The following is a 20,595-nucleotide window of genomic DNA, read 5'->3' on the forward strand; positions in this document are numbered from 1 at the left end:
CGGTCAATATTCAACGGAATAGGCGTCAGATTAATCTATCCTTACCAGAATCATACTAATTATTGTTGTCATTATTACTATAATAATAATAATAATAATAATAACAATAATAATAATTCATTTTGAACGGTGCCCATCAACAACCGTGAAGTCTACCGGATGGCGCACCAACAAGGTCAATGGCAGTTTAAACATGGCAGAAGCAATAACACCAAAAAGAAAAACAAAGCATCAAGAATATAAAGCAAACATCGGGAAGGTGCAGGAATGTGAAAGAAGTCAAAAGTGTTAATGTAATTACGCATTAATGTTAAGAAGCGATTATGTAAAAGAGGAATAAGGCGAAAAAATGTCAACGTCATGGTTATGGCTAAGTTCGTTGATATGTAAATGAGGTACCAGTGCACGGTCATTTGTAATATTAACATAGAAAACAGGATGTGCTCTACAGGATGTGAGGATAACAATGAGAGCAGTCAATGATACCGTGTACAAGGTTGTGGAGGAAATGCCAATCGCGTAATACGGTGTGGTGGGTAGGTTAAGTTTAAGAAGAATGTGGTCAGAGTTGTAGTACGTACAGTGGCGTAGCCACGGGGGGACTAGGGACAAGTATTGTGTGTTGTCGCACCCAGGATCAGCGTCGGGGAGGGAGTGGGCGGGTTTTCGTATAGACCCCCCCCCCCCCCGCTACCTTGGAGGTCTGGCTACGCCACTGAGTACGTACATTGTTTCACCAAGGTAAACGGCATGTAGTATAGATATGAATCGCCGCTGGACTTTTTCGACATCGGCTGAAACGGTTTTGTTCAGACAGTTCCACACAACTGAAGAAAACTCAAAAATAGGAACAACAGTGAAAAAAACAAAAAAAAGGCGAAAGAAGCACATGGGTTGATCGAAGTTCTCAGTAAGTCTACAGTAGAGCACTGCACGGGCCTATTTTTCAGGCCCGTGCCCGGCCCAGGCCCGGCTGCTACGGCCCGGGCCCAACGTCTTCTCTATATTTCCAGCCCGGGCCCGGCCCGAGCCCGACTCCGCCAGCCCGGGCCCGGCCCCTAACCTTCTGTTTCCATGCTCAGGCCCGGTCCCAGCCTGCCTCTGCTCTATCTGTTCTCGAGGTTCGGAGGCGTACTTAGATTTACTAAACAGCGCAGCGCAGCAAGGAAAATGACGCTGATACTTGGTGGAGAGTCAGGAGGTACACTCGAACGCAACAGCGGCTGTGTTTCTCTGCCGGCAAGCCGCTATGTGCTTGGTGCTTGCTTGCTTGGGAACGCAGTGCGCAGCGGAGTATGTACGTTGCGGTTCAAGAGAGACTCATCGCCGCTCTATTGCACATGCTCCGGTGTTAGTTCCCCTTTCTCGAACTCTCACGCGAACGCAATATGTCAGAACACTTAACCTTACTGACCCTCGTGCCGGACCCTCACGAGAACGAAATATATCCCAACACCTAACCTAACTGATCCTCGTGCAGAACACTCAGCGTGCCTGCCACACCAATCGTCCCCAAATGTGTGTGAGTGCATGCGTGAAATCCAGACCCATCACGAAATAAGCATGATCACATGTGAAAAGTGATAGTTCTGAGATGAGAATACCGGATATCCCATACCCAATGAGGAAAAAAAAGTAACGTGAAAGTTCAGCTCTCCAGTGTCGTGAAATATGTTCGCGTACATGCCCGACCATGGCCGGCGTTGTCAAGCCCGTACCCGGCCCATGCCCTGTGGTTGAAACCCGAGCCCGGCCCAGACCGGCCTGAAAACCGCCAAGCCCGGTACGGCCCACCGGCCGGGCAGGGCTTTCGGGTAAGCCCGGGCCCGTGCAGTGCTCTAGTCTGCAGATAACGATAAGACAAATTAGTGAGATAAGCGAGTCTAAGATAAATATGATCATCAGACGACAACGTGTGATCAAGAAACACAGTAGACGCCACATGCGCGGCGCAATGCAGCGACGTCGGACTGAAAAGAAAAATAATACTATATCCCTGATTTTGGCTTGACTTGGATTGGCTATAATCGCGACGCTTTAACAGGGCCGCAAAAGCGTAGACACCATGCGACAAACACGAGAAGACACTACACCGCCATTTTGGTCACGCGAGAAACTGCGAGATCACCACTCCTGTGTTTCTCTATGTGAAGGAGCAGTACGAACCGCCTGCACGAGAAAATAGTGAGTTCTAGTGTATCGTACGGTATCGACTTTGCGTACGTAAGAGATAGCGTTAGTTGTTCTGCGCACGCGCAAAACAAAGTGAGCTGCGCGCATTGCGCAGAACCATCACGCTATCCCTTACATACGTAAAGGCGATACCGTACGGCGCACTAAAACTCTCTCATCTTTTTACTGGAGAAGCAGGTGCGACGACAGCAGCTTCATAGCAAAACCGGGCAGCATTAGAACGGCTTTACTTAACCCCACTTGAACTGCGAGAGATCAGCGCAGAGACGCCCTTCGCAACCTCTCGGGAAGACGTCTAAGTGAGCACAATTTGTGGGAGAAAAGGAAAGCACTCCGAAAGCGTCTTCGTGAAAATAACCAATCTCTGAAGCGCTTTCGACCTTTCCAGCGTCTCGATCGTTCCTTTGAAACTCACGCCTCTTCTGACTGCAGATTCTAGTGTTTGTTCTTGACTCACAGAAGATTGGTTTCGGAGAAAATAACTGCAGGGAGCGCCACGAGACGTTTCTAAAAAGAAGTTTGACCAACGGCAGTAACATTTACGAGTCAGGGAACACTTCAAGGGAGTGTTTGCACGCTCTGATGACGTCATAAACGTTACTCGATTCTCCGAAGTTTTGCTCCGTTAAATAAAAACGAAGTTCCAAGAATAGTTTTGAATAGGTTCTGCGGTTTCTTAATGCGTAAAACCAATATATATATATTTAAAAAAAAACTACCGGAAGCACGCAAGGTCATCAAAAGGAAACGTTATGAAGGCAGTCTGCCATCGCAATGCTTGCACGCTGGCGTTCAGTCATATAGAGCTGAATTTTAGATCCTGCGCTTCATTTCCACGCTTGCATCTTAACTATACTTCGACAGAAAAGAAATGCCAAACGCTGCCACAAATGCTAACGCTCGTCGTGAAAAGAGAAGGAAAAACGTTGAAGCCAACAGAAACGTTACATTACAGGGTTAAGGAAAGGTCGTCTCAGCTCGAAAGATAATATTTCGAATTTGGATTTTTGAACCGTAGCATTTTCGCATATACGCCAACAGGATGATGCGTTAGGTATAACTACTTGGTTACTTAGCTTCGGACCTTGTCTCCAATAGCTGCATGTTTTTACCATGTGTACTATTTCTTCATACGAGGACGACACTTGCGTGTGGGTGCGTATACAACCATATGCAAACGGTGCCCTTGTACCAATATTCCAGGCTTCTGCGAGCCGTATAGCTTCCTTCGAGCAGTGCTTCGTCAACGAAGAACAAAAATAAAACATGACACGCATGCAAAATTCCCCGTACATACGGTCCTTGCGATTGGATTCTTTCGATTTATTCACATCTATTCGGAACGTTTATTGAGAGTATCGTAGAACACAAACAGATGACACGTAGGAAGCAATAACATGGCATTGTTCCCCTACGCAATGAAAAAAAAAAAAGAGAAGAAGAACACGTTGGTAATGTTCCCGGATCCGTAGAGCTTCGAAGGCCCACAGGCGCCAACCTAACGTTGACTTTCAATATAACTGACATTCAAAGTATCTTGACATTCTGTTTCGACGGAAGAGATATAATCCCGTACCTCACGTGCGCGTACTTCGGACCCAGGGGTATTTTGAACTAGTTGCGTAAGGAGTTCGAAATCGATTTGAAGCGCGCAGCAGAGAAGCGTACTGCGAGTTACTGTATTTTTTTTGTCAGTCACCGAGAGTACTTGTAAACATGCGACTCACACCCGCAAAACGCATAGTTTGAAATTCAAAGATCATACTTTTGGGTAAAAGCCTACAACGGTATATACTATACGCACGTGCATCTCGAAGGCACTCTTTGTTAAGGGTTCACATTCGACGAGTTCCACAGCTATTAGAATGTTGTTCAGCTTTTTAGTTCGTCGACACACAAATTTGAAATTTGAGATTGAACAGCTTCCTTGGCTGAGGTATCGCATCAATGATGTTATGAGCTTTAGTGCATCGTATACGCTATCGCAGCGCTCGCGCAGAACATGAAGAGAGCTTCGCGCATTGCGCAGAACCACCACGCTATCCCTTACGTACGCAAAGACGATAGCGTACGATGCACAAAAAAGCTCACTATTGTCTGCACCTTCTACCTTTCCGCCGATCCTGCCGAACTCTGATCGCGGTTGGTAGTATTGGGAGCGATCCACTGGCGTCTTGAAATGTTAGGCCTAAGCACGTCCACGCACCACACAGTCGAAGTGACCACAAATCAGTTCTCAGACGCACGCCATGTCGACCACACCGCCGCAAATAACCTTAATGGAGCAATAGCTTGCAGAACGTACGCAGCCGAGGTACATCCCCTCATAAGGTCTTCGATGAAGACGAATAACATGGGGCATCACCTTTTCCATTTCCGCTCGCCGCATAAGGCGAGCTAATGAGAACGTGTTCTGCCATTCATTACGAAAGCGCTACAGAGAGAGAGAGAGAGGTGGGAGATAAAGCGGTACAAGTAAGGACGTCGTTAAGGCCCATGAAACGACTGTCGCCACTCACAGACATGGATCATTGCGCGCTTCTCTTCTATGCGCTTTTTTCTCGGAGCACCAGGAGGCTGTCACGGTGATGTGTGACCCATGAGACGTGGAAAGGTGTTGGGGTTGACCAAAAATGATTTATAATACGGCAGATATCAGGAGATAAATAACGGGTATGTTGTCTAAACGATTTCTTCCAGCCATGCCTTCTTGTACATGAACTCCTTCTGTAAAGTTCGTGCAAACACGAACTATCCGAAAATCACCGGTGTCGACTTTCTTTCCCTTTGTCATTTATGTCCGAGCAGACCACGTGAATGCAAAAGGCTTATGTTTGCGTGGTGACGCGTTCACGTGCCAACATATTTCGATGAATCGATGCTGTAAATCTTGTCGCCTTTCACTATTTTAACGATACTGGGTACTTGGCCCCACTCCAAAGTCATCGTGCACTGTAAGCGCTGATTGAGTTCCTTGAAGCCATCGGGCTCGTTACTAGTGCCAGAGATTACGCCAGTGTCCCGTTAACGAAAGGAGCGGCTCACACGTCACGTGAATACGTGTCACGTGTCGAAGTTAGCGAGTGCCCCGCCCCTCGTTAGCTGGTTAGCGATTAATCCCCCAGGATATGCTTGGCAAACGACGATGCATCCATGAACATTACTTCTGTAGATGGCAGCTGCAGGTGAAGTGAGCACGGTTGGCTGAAGAATCAACATCATAAAACGAAACACACTGGTCTGTCCCTTCACGAATAGCAGAGGAATTGTGCCGTCTTACACAATCTGTGTAAATTGTAAATAATCAGCCTACTCTGTGTATCACTGTGCTGTCAACAGTACCTATTGCTCAAACGAGCATCATCGTTACAAGTGCTTATCTTATCAGGTGGTTGATGGAGCTCTGAAGCTGCCCTACACACAGTTCCTTTCAGCGATGAACCTATAGGTTGCTTAGACCATTTCGCCTGTACTACCTTCGCCTGTGTTTGTTTGTTTTAGTACTTTTTTCGCCTGATCTGTACTATAGCGCAAATGTTCACTAAAAAAAACACTGTCCTTACCAACGTGACGAGGCAAGGAAATATGGTTGCTAAGTTCCGCCTCAAAAAACAGGAACATATTTCTCGGGGACGAGAATTCGCGTACTGGGCAGGAAACCACAAACGATTGCGCAACGCTCGCAATCTCAAATCTACGCGTCTTGAGACCGCATCGGGCGCTTTGCCTGTCTTGTGTGTCATTTCCGAAACTCAACTCATCACTTTTGCGAGGGAGCAACTGCTTTCTATACTACGCTTTCGAACTCCACTGGGAAAAGCTCGTGCGGTTCCTACCTCGATTGAGTGTTCCCAGTGTGACCGCTCTACCGAAAAATTAAGATGGAGAACCGGCGGCGTTTCTTGACAGGCCGCGCGCCTAGTGCCGCCAAGATGCTTTTCTCCCTATCTGTCTTTCTCGGTGTCTAGTGTACATAGAGTTCTAGGAATTTAAGGAAGAATCCAGAACGAAAGCAAAGGCAGCAACATAGGGCTACCAGAGACACATAGACAAAGATATACCTAGAGTATGAGCAGTATGAGACATACGGGAGCGCAGTCTCTGAACGTCTTGCAAACCTTACCTAGATGTGAGCCTGACTGGTACAAAATGGCATATTAGTTCTGATTACAGTTACATCACTCGATATTGTCGTCTCCTCCTCCGTGATCTTGAAGTTACTTTTGATGCCAAACTGATTTGTATGATCATGGCGCTGCCAGTTCGTTCTTCTACTCTTCGGACACTGGGTTACTTAACCTATACGTGCAAAGTTTTTGAGTTTTTTGCTCTGTTTTTGTTAAACTTTACAAAACATTCGTTTTACCACAGCTAGAATACGTATCCGTCGCATGGAACGCACTGTGCGTCACTGAGAGTAATCGCCTTGACGCTGTTCAGAAACGCGAACTTCATTTTGTTCACAATTTTTACCTCCGGGACGTACCTGGCTTCGAAACGTTCGACTACTGTGGCCTCATCAAAACACTTTAAACTCCTCCCTCTAACACCGCGGCGTCAAATTGCCGATGCCACATTCCTCTACAAATGTGTACATTCCACTGTCGATTCCCCACTCTTGCTAAGCTGCATAAATGTTCGCTATTCTTGTGGTACCCTTCGCAATCCCCCGTCCATCCATGTACGTAAAACCTGCCCTTATATGACCCACTCGCACGTTGTCAAATTTTGGTGAACTATTTTCATCCTCATGTGATATTTTTTCCTCATATACTACCTTTAAAAGCAGCATTATATCTTGCTTGTCTTAAATTCAGTCATCCTCATCGACTTCTTTGTTCCTGCTGTCTTCATTTTTGTTGTCTAGTTACCCTGTTTTCTGTTCTTCATTGTACTCTTTCAAATATTGCACTTTTGGAGCCTTTTCCCTATTGTCATTTTGTTATATTATGTCCCCCATATGTTTGTCATCTGTATGTATGTTCTTTTAACCTCCTAGTGCCTTGGATTATTGTCTTCCTGACATTTCCTTTATATCATTAACGTGTGTTGCTGTATATATGTACATTACTGCAATTTGATAGCGCGCGCCAACACCAAGGGTCTTGCGGACGTTCTTGGGCACAATAAACTCACTCATTCATTCTTTCTTTCTTTCTTTTCGCACGCTCGTGCGACAGTAACTTCACTCCTTCGTTACCTTTTCTTTCATATTACTTGTTTCCATTACCGTTTCCCATTTTCCTTCGCATATCTAATCATCCTTCCTTCCTACAGTTTCAAACCATTCTCAGATATAGGTACATTCATCATGCCACAAAATGGGGCATTTCTCGCCCAGTGACTTCTCGAATATATATTCCTCTATCTACCCTCCAACTTATACACCTCTACTCCGCCGTATATTACTAGTTCCATACTTTCCTTCTGAAGTCCTAATACGATTCCACGCCTCACAACTCGCAACTGTGTTGGTCGTAAACAGCGAAAGTGTCATTGTTGTTTTCTTCTCGCACTTCGCCGTCTTATGTGGTAATGTGCAGACGCTTTATTGACTCAACACGGTCGTCCCTTACCCTTTGGCTCGATGGGACGCACAAATCGAATAAATGCCAAATGAGGGACGAGTATTTGCCAAGATAAATTGCGTCAGCGGGCTGTTGCGACACGGGACGTGGTGAGACAGGGCGACGAGCGAAAAGCTTCCGGCACGCTTCAGACTATACGACAAGGGTCAAACAGTCGCAACGTTTGCTTGTCTCTTATCAGAACAGCAGCACTGCTTTAGTTTACTTGCACCGCTAACAGTAAGGCTGTTGACACCATTGCTTCAGCGACGATCTAACTGCTTGATCATCGCTGTAGGCGTAATGCACTCCTTTCCACTCCCAACTGGGTGCCGAGATGAAGACAAAATCAAAAGATGCCGTGCGCGACATCATTTACGAGGTACATTTAGTGCGAGAGCCCCGAGTACCATCCATGCGACTTAGCCGCTGGCGGAGCGATAAACACTTGGAGCGGTAAAAATTTCGCTGGATGACCCCCTTCCAGCGCAAGACGCAGACATCGTTCCCCAAGGCATTACAGCATTCGCCGCAACTGAAGCGTAAACAGGCAAATTCATGCGCTACAATTTGCAACTAAAGCCGATAAGCTTGATGAGATGCGAGAGAGCTCGTGTTGCGGTTTACCATAACGAAGTTGCTCCTGCTCTTTTGTTGTTTGCTGTTTTTCTTTTTTTTTCGCGGCCACTCCTTTTATTCAGCCTGAGGCAGATCATTTCCCAAAGCGCATCTTTCATGGGGTGGGTATATGTACTGCTACTCAACTGCAGAGTGGCGATCATGGCCGCAATCTCTCAAAGGTAGCAAATCGACTCTGCGCATGTTGATGCGCGGCACCCAAAGAGAGAGAAAAAAAAAAAACAGGTGCCGTGAGAAATTCGATACGATCGTTTGTTCCTTGTACATTGTACTCGAGCCTGACGTCAACCGCGATATGCATCAATATGACGTGTTCTGTAGTCTCAACTTTCGCTCCCTAATAGAGCATATGGGGAGGATGAGACATGCGAACACGTATAAGACGTAAAACGCAAGTCTCTAACGTAATGGCTGCTATACGCCTGACGCATGCCCTTTAGCGTTCGCAAGGTGCGCAAATTCCCACAACTGTACAGAATGGTTTCGTGTAGTTTGCAAGCATACCATACACTACCTTACTACTCGCTTGTCGACACGCAGGACAGTTGTCGGGATCAGGTATTTTTATTTGATTCGCAGTCGTGCTACGCGGCCTAAACATCCACAGTTTGATATGCACCCAGTATTAGTCACAAAAATAGAGCTCCTTACCGCCTCAACTGCAGAGCCAGTCGCGTGGTGACCAACTATGAAATGTCCCTCTGAAAGGTAACCAACACAGTTATTTTCAGTAACTACTTTCTAACTAGTACTCTCTTTCTAACCTGCCAAGTAAATGCCCAAAGCAACTGGTTAGGCTCCAAGTTAGAATGTACTATGCACGTTGGTTCACGTGAGCCCGGGTCCCGCTCCTTGGTGGTAGCCAAGGTCGTGCTGTAGACTGGGAGGTGGTGGGTTCGAATCCTACCACCGGCTATGCTGTCTCAGGTTTTCCCTGGGTTTTCCGAAGACTTTCCAGACGAATGTCGGCACAGTTCCCACTGAAGTCGGCCCAGGACGCATACTAATCCCCCGTCCCCCACTCCTTCCTGCTGTCCTCTCTCCATCTGTCCACGTCTGTACGCCGCTCATAGCCACAGTTGCTTCGCGGGGCTAACAGAGAAGAAAGAACGTGAGCCGCGTGAGTCCCTTATTAGCTCTGATAGTGCACCGATGCCGTTTCCAGATGTGCACGGCTCGCCCAATCTGTTGTCTGCGTTAATGGCAACCTTCCCCCGAATGATAACGCAGAGACTACGCATTCGCATGTTGTCTAACAACAACAACAACAATAGATGATGACGATGAGATGGGGTGTTTCACCGCAGTGGTAGTCTAACAAACATAAACGACCCTACAGTAATAACTGGTTCAATAAACCAGAAGGTTCTGGCGAATAACATAATTTAAGTTTTGTAAGTAGTTGTTATCTTTTGGTTCCACTCGTCCACCGGCCTCGGTGGATCAGTATGTAGCGTGTCCGCCTACTGATCCCAAGGTCGGGTGTTCGAACCCGGTCAACCTGGGTAGCAGGGTACTGTGTGGTACACTGTGAATAACCCACCACATCATCATTCCATTTATGGGTGTGTGTTGTTCTCTTGTGTGAAACATTTTTGGAAGCTTTGATTCAGAGGGTCTGTCTTCGAGCTGGAATGCAGAGAGAACTTAACTCGAGCAGAACCAAATATGGCGGGACTGCAGAAGCAGTTCAATGTCCCTCGTCCCCTTAATCGTTCGTGACAGGCCCTCACCGCTTTCACTGCGGATGACAAGCACAATCCACTACAAACTCCGCCTGCGATGCACAGGCCCCAATGAGGAACTTGTCGCCAAGCAGTGCAGTCCCATCATAACCACCTTCTGCAACATAGGGAACAATGTTCCACTAGCAGTTAGCATTCCTGTAGAAGATAGGAGCCGCTGGAACGCTTAGTTGTCCCACACGTGAAACAACGGAAGACGCGGAGCACCTACTGATGTAAACGCTTCACATATAGCAGGCAATATACTCTGTGAGTGTTCTGCATATAGGTTGAATCATCGATCACTCATCGAGGATAATGTTTGATGTACTGGCGAGATCAGGACTGGCCATTTCTGCACTCTGCGCCCTGGTGCGCTTTCTGAAAGACATAGGTGCTGCGGTCACCTCTTAAGACTCGGGACTCACATCGTGTCAAGAGCACGACCTACTGTATTATAACCCCTATGAGGATCCCGTCTGCACGATCCGCTAGGGGCGCTACTCATCGGCAGGCGAGATCTACATCATGATTGGACAATGGAAATTTGAAATCTGAACGCGCAGAAGCGGACGTAGAGTACCGTAGCAGACGACAGCAACAGCTTCTATGAAAACGCGTAGAATGATGATGATAATCAACTTTTGAAAGAAGTATCTCCCGTAGAACGTGCACCGCTTCTACAAAAATACTAGGGCATGCTGAAGTAAAAAGTATTGCACAGAAATTGAGGAAGCAATAACCGGGCCGATGAGTAGCGCTAGCTTCCAAATGCGGCGCTTGGAAGGGGCGCTTATGATATGGTCGTTATAATCTAGTAGGTCGTGGTCGAGAGAGTAATTAGCGTCATGAGTTCATATTCACCAAGCGTTCTAGAGTAGCCGCAGCGCCTCCATTATTTCCCCCCCTCTCTCTCTCCCCGTGCGTAACAGGTTTGTATAAACTCCGTTTAAACTGGCGGTGTTTTCCTTTCATTTCATTTCCTTTGTGGGAGTAGCAGAATTCGTCAGGGGTCGGTTTTCTCTCGCAACACTCCTTGGCTTCGTGGTTTCTTTTGTTTTGTTCTTTTGTTCGAGCTAGCCAGTGGAGTCACAAAAGCCGTGCTCCGCTTTCCTGGGCTCCCTGTGAGCCGAGTGTCTTTTTCATTTTTTTTTCTTCTTGCTTTTATTTGTTTATTTATTTGTCTTTTCGCTCTTTCTTTTTCTTTCTTGTTTATATTTTTTCCTTTTCCTTTTATTTTTGTTTAGGGAATAGCCAGCCGACGTGCTGCATGGCTGACCTTTCCCCTTTCTTTTTATTTTACTGTTTTTCTACCAATAAATTCCCCCCCTCGTCAGGTGACGAATTCAATATCTTCCGTTCTTTTGTTTCTTTCTTTCTTTTTTTTTTTTTTTTTGTTGCTATAATCAAACTCAAACTCAAACCCCCCATTTATAAAAATAGCCATCATTCGAGATAGAGCACCTCAAATTATCACTCCCTCCTGACAAACGGACGATTCCCCCATTTTCTCTCAGATTACCTAAGATTACACCTAAGATTAATTACCTTCTTCCACTCGTCTACAGGCCGGTGGCTGGTAACTCTTCTCTAGGCCCACCATAGACGGATGAATGCACGTTATCTTCATGAATGGGGGGAAACAAAAATAGGAAGTCGTCCCAGCATGAACGTTGTCCTGCTACGCATTATTGGAAACGAGAAATGTCCCTCTATTGGCCGTCTATTCCTTCTCACAAAGGCCAGATACTTCCGGCAATGTATAGAGTCGTTCCTCATTAGAGGCAGAGGAAGGAGAATAAGAGTTTCGCGGGGGAAAGGGGCATGCACGTTGATATTATTTTTCGGATTACTCTGGGATGTAGCTCGCATATCCTTTTTTTTTTATACGTATTCGACGTATTGTTTACTTTAAGCGAAAGAAAATATCAAACAATGATGAAGCACAGTGATGCCGCTCATTGTCAACATGAAGGTGATGTGAACGTTACTCATCAGCCTTTGAGGCTCACAAGTAGTAGCGCGAGAGCGTCACGTGATCACATACGCAGCGCAACCAGCGACAGGCTGCTGAAGATGTCGTATACAGCGCAATGTACTGAAAATGGAGTCTCATGCATGAGGTAAAAAAGTCGCATTCATGCTGCTAGGGGGGGGGGGGGATGTGTTTATTAAGAAAAAAGAAAGGAAAGGTCAGCTAGACGGAGGTCGGCTAGTTATTCAAAAAAGAAAAAAGAAAAATGGGGGAAGAAAATAAAAGGGAAAGAAATAAAAGGAAAGAGAGGGAGAAGAAAAAAAAGGCTAGGCTAGGCTATGCTTTGTAGATAGGTCGCTGACTTTTAAAAAAAATTATCTGTTCTGCTTTCGCGAGCTGCGGAACACAACCTTTAGTATTAGGTACGCTCGATTAGGCCTGCACTGCCTGAACCAGTTCCAGTGGTGCTGCACTCGCCGGTTCGTTTCGCCAGTGCAGCCGAGCGCCACCTGCACCGTCTCGTTCGTTTCAAACCAGTGCACGCCAAGTGTAGCCCTAGTGTAAGGAAACTCTGCACTCCCGCAGGGGTCAGTTCAACGGTAGTGCAGAGTAATGGCGGCAATGGCAGCAGACGACACAAGGCAAATAATAGTTAATGTAAATTCTCGAACGTATCCCGAGAGAGCCGGAAGAGACGTTTGAATTTGAAGTCGAAATAACGATACACTACAGTTTCGGTGTACATTGGTACACAGTTCCTGTCAGGTCGCAGAAGATTCAACGCTATCACGGTTACCAGGTCGTCGAATTCTTCGTCCTCGTTGTCAGAATTCACAAGTTCCATGGCTGTTTGCACAATTGTTGAGCAGTTCATTGTGTTCGAAATTAAAAAGCAGCAATGCGCATGTGACTGAAATGTCACACGCGTTCTTACAATCCGTAGCGGTACTAAGGCTCGCGGAGAGCAGAAGGCCTTCACTAGCGCTGCACTTCGATATTCGTTTCGCGGCGGCACTAGTGTTGCACCGTTGAACTGGAGCTGGCCTAGTGCTGCGCTAGTTCAGAACTGGCCCTGCACCGCCCGGAACTGGTTCAGGGAGTGCAGGCCTAATCGAACGTACCTATTATGCGTCTTCCCGGGAAAGCTTGCTGACATTTTCCCTCTTGTTTTCCGAGGTGCAGCTGATGAGGCGGAGTTTCATTGCGCAAACGCATCTATGGTTCACGTTGTCACTCCCACTTGTGCTGGTAATTGTGATTGTCGCGCCCAGGTTATCTCCAGCGTTGCGTCAACGTCGCGACAGCGTTGAACTGGCTACTCGGGTACACCTACACTAGACTAAGAAAACGAGGATAAAAAATGAAAAAGAAAGGAGGAGGGGGAAACTGGAAGTTCGACCGATGGGAACCACCAGTGGAAGGCACCCGAAAAGTGACCGTATGCACGGGAGTAGGGAAGTAACAAAATATCTATAAGTCTGAGTATTATTATTTTTTTCGTGCTCTCATCTGATGAACTGATACCACGATCCACGATCCAACGATAAGCACGAGCATGCTGGACTGTAGTGACTGGGTCAAGAACTGCACTAAAAACTTTTTCACACCTTTAAATGTGTGCGCCATGCACATTAAATCCGGTTGCCTAACACTGGTACTTCCAGGATATTTTACAAAATTCACAAAGCATTACAAAAGATCAGGTGACAGCGCAGCTCTTGCTTTCATTATGTCTTGGATGTATACAATAATGCATATATACATCGCTAATGATCATCGAGCACGTGTAAGCGTCTACGATGGTCCACAAAAATGGTGAGACTCTGAAGGAGTGAATTTTTGGAGAGCAGACAACATGCGACGAGAGACAACTCCTGCTAAACCGTACTTCGTTAAGAAATTAGCAAAATTACACCTAAAAGGGCGTGCGCCATGCAAAAAAAAAAAAACATTTAAAGGGGAAAACGGTTACAGTGAGAGCTTCGGTGGCGACGAAATCCAGCCATTTCCTGAGGAAACGCTCCCTGTTTTTCGAGCCACCAGTCGAGACGACGCAAAACCATTCTTCCCACCACTTTTCCGCGTCTGTAGAACATATCTATAACGCAAACTAAGCGTGGGAACCGAAACGGACGGCGCGGTCACGTAAAGTGCACAGGCGGACAATGTTTACCGCACAGAACGAAAATGTATAAGCGAAATGGAAAACAACAGGCAAAAGAGACGCGAAGGCGAACGAAGTAGCAGAAAGAAACCGCGTGTAACTTCGCCACCTGGGGACGAAGACAAGCACTGATAGAAAAGGGGCTCATGAAAAATTCATCAGCTGTTTCTCTGTTCAAGTGCACGAGGAGAATCAGGACCAAAACGATGAATCTTCCGACAACCGTGTCCTATAGGAAGCGCGCCGGTACGGAAAGGATAAACATGACGACAACAACAATAACAACAGAGACACGTTACAAACGGGGATTAAAACGTACGCAGGCCTCGTTGGCGCGGGCGTTTGTACAGCTTGGGACAAAAGGTTTGGGGTGTGGCATTTCTCCATTGGAGCGACACCCTAGCAGCAAACAAGAGCGGACACACATAGTGAGGGATGGATAGCATAGCCGGTCACCGGTTTCTTAGTCGAACTCTTCCCGATATCTAGCAGAGAGCCGCTCCGATGAAGATATACGGCGGTGGCCTGTTTGTCCACTTTTTGTCCCAAGCTGTACATCGTGCGACGTACTCATATGAACAACAATATGAACAGGACTACTGTACGTGATATTTTTAAACGAATTCGACGGGACAGTCGAAGGCAGCGCTGCCTGCCGAAACGTCGACCCCTATTACTATATGTGTTAATAAACTTCCCTTTGTGTTTTCCAGTAAGCTCTTTGTCGTCTTCTGATTTTTCCAGCTTATATATACTATATAAATATATATATAAAGCTTGGAACGTACAGCGCTCCACTAAAGGCATCGGTTGGGAAGCATTCTCTTGTGAAAATGTTGACAGATAAACTCAAATATGAATACTGAAAAAAAAATTTTTTTTTCAATACCCTAACCGTTGTAAACGTTAAGGTTCAAGAAAAATATGAATATTAAAACGGTACAATACTGTGATTGTACCATACATCTCGGAATCATTTGAGTAATCCCAACAAAGCAGGGAAAGGACTATTCGAAAATATCGCTCCCGTTGTAACAAGTGATAATGCAAAGTACGTTATAACTTATAACCGTCAGAAATGACATTGTTACAAATTACTACATTATAACTTATAACGTAGTCATTTAGTTGTTACGAAATCTTACTTTCCGTCTATACGTTCGCCTAGTACTTTACGACCTACAGGTCAGACAGTGGAAAAGAAAAGAAAAAGGACCGTGGCGGAGCTGTCATCTCATCTCCCTTGTGTCTTCCGACGCCATTTCACTGCTTCGCGCCTCCAGTTCCAGCGTGACGTCATGGGTATCTTCAGTTTGAAATTAACCCTAAGCCTGTTTTCGCGCACCGTCAATTATTCAAGGGCCCCTTAGAACTTGGACCTCGTGTGCTTTTAACACCACGTGCAACTTGTAACGCTGGTTTCCGCTTAGGGCAACATCTAAACGAGTGAAAAGCAAAGAAGTTACCTATGTGTAATCCGATGCTGCTGCTACAGGCAGTCCTTTCTAAACCGGGATCCCCCTCAGGGGATCACAAAATGTTGCTCACAAGCGGAGCCTAACAAGCGCTCCCGTTCTCATGCATCAATTAATGAAGGATAACGCTGCCTCATTTAGTCACGGAACTTAATCCCTGGCACGTACTTAATCAGAAAATATGTTAAGTATTCATCGCTGAGGCTTATATACGTATTTCACCCTTAGTGCTCAGACGGAGTTAAAAAGAACAGAGGGAAGTCTAGACAAACACAAGGTTGGATCGGATACGAGTTAAAATTAATACGGGGACATTACGACGCTATTAATGGCAACGCAGCAATGGAGGGAGTCTGGGCTGCTTTTATTGACTGTATATAACAATGAGCGGCTGGAAAGCTGCGCAGCGAAAAATTGCGGCGCGCGCTTTTGCTATCAGGGTGAAGTTGTTTATCAGGGAGCTATAAAACACGCGGAGACGAAAAGAACGGAAGAGAACGGAACGGTGGGAGAAAAGCAGCGACAATCATCGGATGATACATGAATGCGTTCTTTCGCGCTCTTTCATCTTTTTTGTTACCTGCGGCATGGCAGACCGCTCGCCGGTGGTAGCCAAGGTAATGCTGAAGACTGGGAAATGTGGGTTAGAATCCTACCACGGTCTGAGGTTTTCCCAGTTTTTTTTTTTTTTTACTTTACAGACGAATGTCGGCACAGTTCCCCCTGAAGTCGGCCCAGGACGCATACTAACTCCCCTGTCCACACTCCTTCCTACTGTCCTCTCCCCATCTGTCCACATCTGTACACCGCTCACAGCCACCGTTGCTTCGCGACGCTAACACGGAATAAAAAAAAAAACTTGTTGCTTGTTGTTGGAAAAAGTTATGTTCCTTTTTCCATGAAATCCATTGATACTGCTCGGCTTTAAGAAGCATTATGTGGTCACATTCCAGAATAAAAGCTATATCGAACAGGTCACCTCAAGTGAACGGGGTTCAACATGAAGTTGATTTTCATGACGATGAGGAGTGGACTGCTTCATCACGAGATACCCTGCCTTATTGTTGCCCCCGGTAATTTGATGAAAATGACACGATGAGCTCCACAGTGACGGCCGAAGTCCTACGTTGTTCAGAAAGGTTACCAGTGCTTTATAGGACAGAGCCGCTGGTGGGCTGCATTTGACTAGCGACCAAGTAACGTTTTCACAGCGAGAGGGCGAGAATCTAGCTGAATGAAAGACACCGTGAGTGTGAGTCCAGCAGCAGTACTGATCTAGTTTTTATTCTGCAAGGGGACCGCATAGTGGTGTGTAGAAGGTAGAGTAGTAGTAGTAGTAGTATGTTATTTCCACGTGTCAGTTCTACTGACCAATCTTCACGCCGTCGCATTACTTGTTTTCTGACGATTCAGTGGATTCCGGTCCGTCAGTGTTGCTGGCAACGGTGCTCGCAACAGTCGGAGTCCTGGTGGCAGTTGCTCTCGGTTTCGCACTGTACGGTCGACGTCGAAGACGACGGCAAGCGACGAGCATCGCGGGGGCGGCGGGTAAAGGTCCTTACGACACCCTAGCCACCAACGAGGAGGCGTCGTCGTCCTGCAGGTCATCGTCGGCCAGACTGAGCATACGTTCGGCGGATCCCATCTTTTACGGATGCCTAGCGTGAGTGTGCGCATGTATTGTAGCAATATTCTATATCTAGTATTCTATCAATGAGAGAAGGAGCATTTATAGTTTTGGGTCGTCTTTACGTTGATTATATGCGTGTTCAGTCAACAAGGCTCTGAGCCACAGCCGACGCGAGGGGAGTTTGCGCCCGGGGCAGGGTAAACGTGAAGCGCCCTCCGCCCCTCCCCCCTCTCTCACTGCCGTCAGAAGCTCTCTAAACTGAGAAAAGAAAACGCTCATTCGCACTGCCGAGATCGTAAATTCAAATTATCTTCATTCCCGCTTTATACTGTACAAACAACCTGCCGTTCGGCGCCCTCTCCCCCTCCCCCCATCGCTAAGGCTCTGCTCTTAGCTCTCTGAGACTCACATTAATAGTTTTTTCCCATGAAGTGATAATTCAGTCCTGCACTTTTACACCTCCCAAAACAAAAAGGGCATCACGAGACACGACAGTGACCTTACTGACAAAAAAACTTACACTGGAAAAAAATTGTGAATAGCCTGTTTCCTTTTCATAACTATGTATAATTTTCCAAACTGCCATCGAGAATAGTGCGAAGAGCAATAACAACCAGAAAATGTAAAAAAAACAACAACAGACAAACTTCACATTTTTGCACCTTTTTTCTTCAGTGTGTCACTGACCACCGCAGGGTAGAAGAAATATTGCCCACTTTTCTGGAGAAAAACTGATTTCCTATATGGTGTCACACACAACCCATACCTGTTTTTTCTTTCTTAATAAACATATACCCCCCCCCCCCAAAACCAACTTTTGCACAGTGAGCATTTCAAATAAACTGCTAGACTGTCTAATTTATTTGTATTTACTTGACCGTTCCTTTAAAGCTATAGGCGTTGACACATGGTTGGTTCATCAATTGGTGAAAAAGTTTGCGCTTCGCCATCAAACACTGCGATACACTCTTGCGCATACAATAACACTGATTGTACCATGCTAGGTTTCATGCAATATAACTGGCTGTGTTTAACAGCGTCATTAGAATGCGACCAGGATATCTAATTAATTGACACACGTGACGTAACCCTATCCCCGCTATGAGCCTTTAGGCAACAAAGCTTGCAGCACCTTACCGCGTTTGAACATTTCGCTGCGTTCGTTCAAGAGCCGCTTCATTATGAAAGCCGCTGGCCTGCATTCATAGAACGATTTAGTCGTTCGTGGGTGAACTTTAATTGAGTGCGTACATCGGATAACGCCCCTGGGTTAACGTTGACAAAGTTTTTGCACAAATTTAAGCCCGTCCGGCACCCCGTTGTCAATGCAGTCTGCATAGAAGATAGGATTTCACTGCCAACCTGCCGGCGTTAGTGACAATAATGCCTCGGGCAGGAATGTGGTGTTATAGCACTTTTGACACATGCATTCAGACAATGCGTTGCTGCTCGGTTTCTCAATGCTGAACTGTCGAGACTCAACTTATGATGACATTTCGTTCAAACGCAATTCTGGTGTTGGTATTTTCATTTATTTCACTTCCAATGGAAATGGGGGTCAGGTACAAGAGGTAATGATCCCGGCTTCGAAGCGGTTAGAAGAAGCATAAAAAGGTTAGAATCATTAATAAGAAAGTCTAAGTACTAGGAGAAATTAGAAACTAGGTACTAAGATACACAGGAGAGAGGTAATCTATTCATTTCATCCGCGAGGACCTCAATATTCCCCGATTGGTCCTAAAATCCCCAATCTCCCCGATCAAGGAGAATGCCCGATTGCTTGATCGATTGATTGCTTGATTGATGATATACCGTGTTTAAAAACACGACATCCCTATTTAGCCATTCAAATGCACGGGTGTTCGATGTCTCTCCAAATCGATTTAGCGAACGAAGCCACATTTTGCGGCCGTTAGGCTTAGCGGGGCGCACACGAGAGGGAAGAGCACGTTGGTTAGTTCATTATTAGGTTAGTCTAAGTTCGGTGTTTGCATTCGTACGGCCAGGTTAGTCTAAGTTCGCTGTTGGCGGTTTCCCGCGTGCGACTGTGCCTGTTATAGTCGAATAACATTTATTAACTATATAGTTTATTTCGCAACGGGGATTTCGACCACTTTATTTTGAGGTATACACCCATTTCATCTCTATCGCGCCGAATAGTCTAACTGAGCGTAACCTGACGATTGCAGCCAAGACCGTCCCATCGATTTCGTGGTTCCTGGCCTCTGCTCTTCTTCCACGCACCTTGTAACTACTACGGGACCGAGTCCGGAACCCGGCGAAGCATCTTCTTCTCTACCACCGTCTCCCACGGAGGGCATCCTTCCACACAGACACAGGCACTCGTTCGCTGGTGCTACGGGCACCAACGCATTGGCTTATGGTACGTGTGCACGAAGTGGGTGAAGCCTATATACGTGGTATTCTATAGGATGCGTATGGAAGCGTGTGTGTGTTTTGTCTTCTCCTTTCCTTTTCTCCTTTTCATCCCCTTTTCTCCTTTTTCTTCTCCTTTTCATTTCTTCTTTTCCTTTTCTTTTCTTCCCCCTTTCTCCTTTTTTTTTTTTGGAATAGCAAGCCGACCTCCGTCTGGCTGAACTTTCCTTTCTTTTTTCTTAATAAATTATAGATTTATAAATTATATTTATAAATTTATAAATTATAAATTTTCTTATCAATTATATCCCCCGTGTGTGTGTGTTTAGTGGCGCGAGGGCAACTGAGGCCAAAAAGCGCCAAATCAATGACGAATGTGTTCAGGGTGAATTAATGGTTATGAATGGATTAATAAAATACTGTTTAACCAGGCGTAAACTAGGTGCTCTAAAAACTGTTAATGGTCCAACTTTCTTACAGGCTACTGAATATAGTCTCAAAAAATTTGATGACACTTATGTGTGGCACAATTGGTTCATCAACTCATTAAAAGAGAAGGGCGATAAGGGACGTGATATCGATAAAATGCCGAGAAGTAAGTGCGGCGATGATATCCATATAAAGGACACGTCAAACGAATATGAATTATTGGCAAGGGTTCACAACAGTGATGGCATTCTGGCTGTTGTTCCCCTAACAGTAAGTGACGATGTGTTAGGTTGGTATGTCCGATCCGAAGTCTTGCAGATGTAACTTTATAAAATTTATTTTTGTTGTGATGCTACCCAGCTCATTAACTGCTGGTTTGGTCATGTGTAACTTGTTCTGCGTGCTACGGAGAAGCACCGTGTT

The 20,595-nt window shown here is 45.9% G+C and overlaps 1 protein-coding gene and 1 long non-coding RNA gene across 2 annotated transcripts in view; one reads left to right on the forward strand and one right to left on the reverse strand.

The window, feature by feature from the left end:
- The window catches only part of LOC135368476 (uncharacterized), a 148,749-nt gene that overhangs the window by 102,272 nt on the left and 25,882 nt on the right, over window positions 1–20,595 (reverse strand). The gene's annotated exons all lie outside the window — the stretch shown is intronic.
- Window positions 1–20,595, forward strand: part of LOC135368472 (synaptotagmin-15-like) — a 93,199-nt gene that overhangs the window by 54,441 nt on the left and 18,163 nt on the right. Inside the window, exons 2-3 of the mRNA XM_064601792.1 lie at window positions 17,151–17,400; window positions 19,557–19,750. Of these exons, the coding sequence (XP_064457862.1) occupies window positions 17,151–17,400; window positions 19,557–19,750 (444 nt within the window). The remainder of the gene's footprint in view (window positions 1–17,150; window positions 17,401–19,556; window positions 19,751–20,595) is intronic.

Source organism: Ornithodoros turicata, chromosome 9 (assembly GCF_037126465.1).
Source record: "Ornithodoros turicata isolate Travis chromosome 9, ASM3712646v1, whole genome shotgun sequence".
NCBI lineage: Eukaryota > Metazoa > Arthropoda > Arachnida > Ixodida > Argasidae > Ornithodoros > Ornithodoros turicata.